The 3,182-nt window shown below is 37.4% G+C and overlaps 1 protein-coding gene across 1 annotated transcript; it reads left to right on the top strand.

The window, feature by feature from the left end:
• Nucleotides 1-361: 361 nt before the first annotated feature.
• Nucleotides 362-1,734, top strand: LOC126710021 (protein SOB FIVE-LIKE 5-like). Its single transcript, XM_050410405.1, has 4 exons — nucleotides 362-1,124; nucleotides 1,238-1,321; nucleotides 1,395-1,470; nucleotides 1,579-1,734. The coding sequence occupies exons 1-4, from the start codon at nucleotides 753-755 to the stop codon at nucleotides 1,605-1,607; spliced, it is 561 nt and encodes a 186-aa protein (XP_050266362.1). The 5' UTR covers nucleotides 362-752; the 3' UTR covers nucleotides 1,608-1,734.
• The last annotated feature ends 1,448 nt before the right edge of the window (nucleotides 1,735-3,182 follow it).

Genomic DNA, 3,182 nt, shown 5'->3' with positions numbered 1-3,182 from the left:
AACTATCAGAACATTAATTACTTTTTCTTCTTTTTTCATAAAAACTTTTTTTAAATGAATTGTAAACCATTGCCCTAAGGGCATCCGTTAGCATTTCCGTTAGCATTTCCTTATATATATAGAGTTACTCTTTATTATTAGACTAGTACATCAATTAATTTTTTGTGTAGGTAGGGTTTAAATCACACATCTCATATTCAGCTACAAGAAACTTTACAAAGAGCAGTAATAGTTACAGAGTTGTGTACACGGAACACAGCTTCATAGAGTGTGTACAACAATAGTCAGCGCTTTACGAATGTATAAAATTTAGTGGGATACTAATGTAGTTCAACCTTTTATAGGTGGAATAGCAAAATCGTAGCACAGAGATAAGCTAGGCATTATTTAAGTTCCATTACCAGTTACCACGACTGTTACACCAATTGCTATTGTTTCTTCCCTTATCATCACCACTGTTAGTCTATCTCTCTCACACACGCACACACGGCACACCCACCCACCTAGCCAACTGGCATATTTGATACATGCACATACAGATAAAATAAGAAGGCGAAAGGATAGAGCAAAGGACAAACGTAGTCTAGGAATTGAGTGTGATTCGTTTGGTTTTTTATGCCTCTCTTTTCTTCTCTCTTCTTCTGCTTATATAGACAACACCACCACCCATTCACAGCACACACACACATATATAGAGAGAGTCTGAGAGGTTCAATTGAAACTTGTGAGTTTATTTGTCAAAACTGAGAATAATGGATATCCCAGCTTCACAATGGAGTGGCAGTGGGTGTGAGTCTGGTTGGACCCAGTACTTAGACCATTCATCTCTTTCAGAATATCAGTTAAACAGAGTTGGTGGTATTGATGAATATGGAGGAAAAGGAGCAAGAATTCATGAGCAGGAAGAGGAGGACTTGTCCTTGGTCTCTGATGCTTCTTCTGGACCTTCATATTACCATGAAGATGATGAAGATGACAACGGGTGTTCTTATTCTTCTTCAGCTTCTAAGTTGGCTGGTAAAAGCAAGAACAAAAAGAAGGCCAAAGAGCATAGCAGACATGAACGGGGACGACAATCGAATCTTGATGACACTGCTAGCTCCCCCGCATTGAGCTATCCCAAGGCAAGTAGATTGTAATTTATAGTATATACTATACTAGTGTTATATATTAATAGGTGTGTCTTGCATTTCACTTGCAACAAGCTTCAGGGAGTGACTTCTTGATAATTCTGCAGGATGATACAGCTCGCTTTAGGAATGAAGATTCAATGGACAATTTAATGAACTTCTCTCAGGGTTTCTCTGCAACACAGTCTGAGGTATCTTCACTTCCTGATTGGTTTTCTCCATTCTAATTATGTGGTACTATCTTCCACTTGTGTATATTTGCAGGGAAAATCTGCATTCAAGAAGCGTTTTGGTTTCTTTAAATCCTCCTCTGGTGAAAAACCAGCTTCAGAAAAACCAGGTGGCTCAATATGTGTTTTGGATTTTGAGTTTCTCTCTATATAGAAATGTAGAAGCTTCAAGAATCTACTGCTGACTTTTGTAGGAATGTTGTTTTTTCTCTTGGCAGGTGGTTTTCATGGAAGAAATAGAAAATGACACGTCTTTTGTCTCTGCTGCTGCAGTTGCTTTAGATAGAGAGAGAATGAGATCAGAGGGCTGTTAGAGATAGCATTAGATCTCAATAGGATATTGTTCCTCCTTTTTTCTTTCTTTCATTTTTTTTTTTTTTTTTTTTTGGGGGGGTGGGGGGGAGGGGGGGTCTGGGGGGTTTCAACTCTACCACTTCTTGTCTGTTATTGTCAATGCAGTGATAAACAACGTGAAAACACAAAAATTAAACAAATTTCCTTAGTTTTATTTCTTTTGACATCAATGGTTGTCACACCTAAAACAGTCTTCTATTCTTTGCAGTCCTGCCATGCACAATGTCTCCCTTAAATGGATCTTTCTTGTAATACAAAAAAAGGATTTGATCTCTATAAATTGCCTAGAACGAAATTATGGTAAGAAACAAAAGAAATATGAATATGTTTCATAGTGGTTATCAATAAGCCTTTAATCCACCAACCAAAGTGAAACACTTCATAATTGGTAGAAATTGAATACACATCTGTTTTAAAGTTAACCATGTTGGGAAGTACTCAATTCACCTAGAGATCTTACTAACGAGAGCAAACAAAAAAAAGCTCATCATTAAAGAGACGTGGTCCATTGAAGAAGAGAGTCCTCAATTCCAACTGATACGATGGACACCCATTTTCACACACACACATTCACACAAATAGAAGAGAGAGAGAGAGACAGATAGGCCATGAATAATGATCATTGAAGATACTAAGGCCCAAGGCCAGCCAATGCCTCACTTTTTCCTACTTCAGCTATTGCCAGCTTAGCTAACAACAAACTTTGGGTGGGTAAAATTTGCAAAAATGAAACTATGTAAAGCTCATTATAGACTCGAAAACAGACAATTTGTTTGATGGAAGAAACCAAAAGCTTGAGTTTCATTTTCCACCTAAAGGGACCGAAAGCAGTGCCCACCACCCTTGATAGCTACCCACTAAGAATTTGATCCATACATGTAAAAAACACTGGTGAAATAATTGAATTTCTTTTGGCGGTTTTTCCTTTGAAAATCTATAATTCTAAATAGAAGAGGTTGCCACCCTCAGAATTAGCACCCATATCTTGGAAAAGGACTTTGGATTTCAAGAAACGGACAAGACCTCAACCTCCGTGTCCTGTCAACTTCCTTTTGGGTACATTTTTAACTTTTGAAAATTAAATAACAGCGATTCCTAAAGTAGAATTCGAAGTGAATATGATATTTATATGAATTGAAGACGCATAACCATGATGATTGGTACACATGGCAAATAGTACAGAGGAAGAAGATATGAGAACGATATTTAGGACCATGTTCCACGCAACTTTGCACCAGTTTACCCTTCCTATACCAATAATTCTAGATAATCAGCCTGATCTAATTTGTACCATATTATGTCCAAAAAAACGAAAGGTTTAAAATCAAGACCACAACTAGCAATTTACACTGATTTGTGTTTTTTCATTTAGCTCATGATATACTTCATTCCTGCTTGTTTGGTGCTCTGCCATGCAGTCAATACCTCATTCCACCATTACGAGATATTGGCATGGCAATCTCTTCCA

The sequence above is a fragment of the Quercus robur genome, chromosome 12 (assembly GCF_932294415.1).
Source record: "Quercus robur chromosome 12, dhQueRobu3.1, whole genome shotgun sequence".
Lineage (NCBI taxonomy): Eukaryota > Viridiplantae > Streptophyta > Magnoliopsida > Fagales > Fagaceae > Quercus > Quercus robur.
The sequence above is the reverse complement of the archived record's forward strand: the minus strand, read 5'-3'. Positions and strand labels throughout refer to the sequence as shown.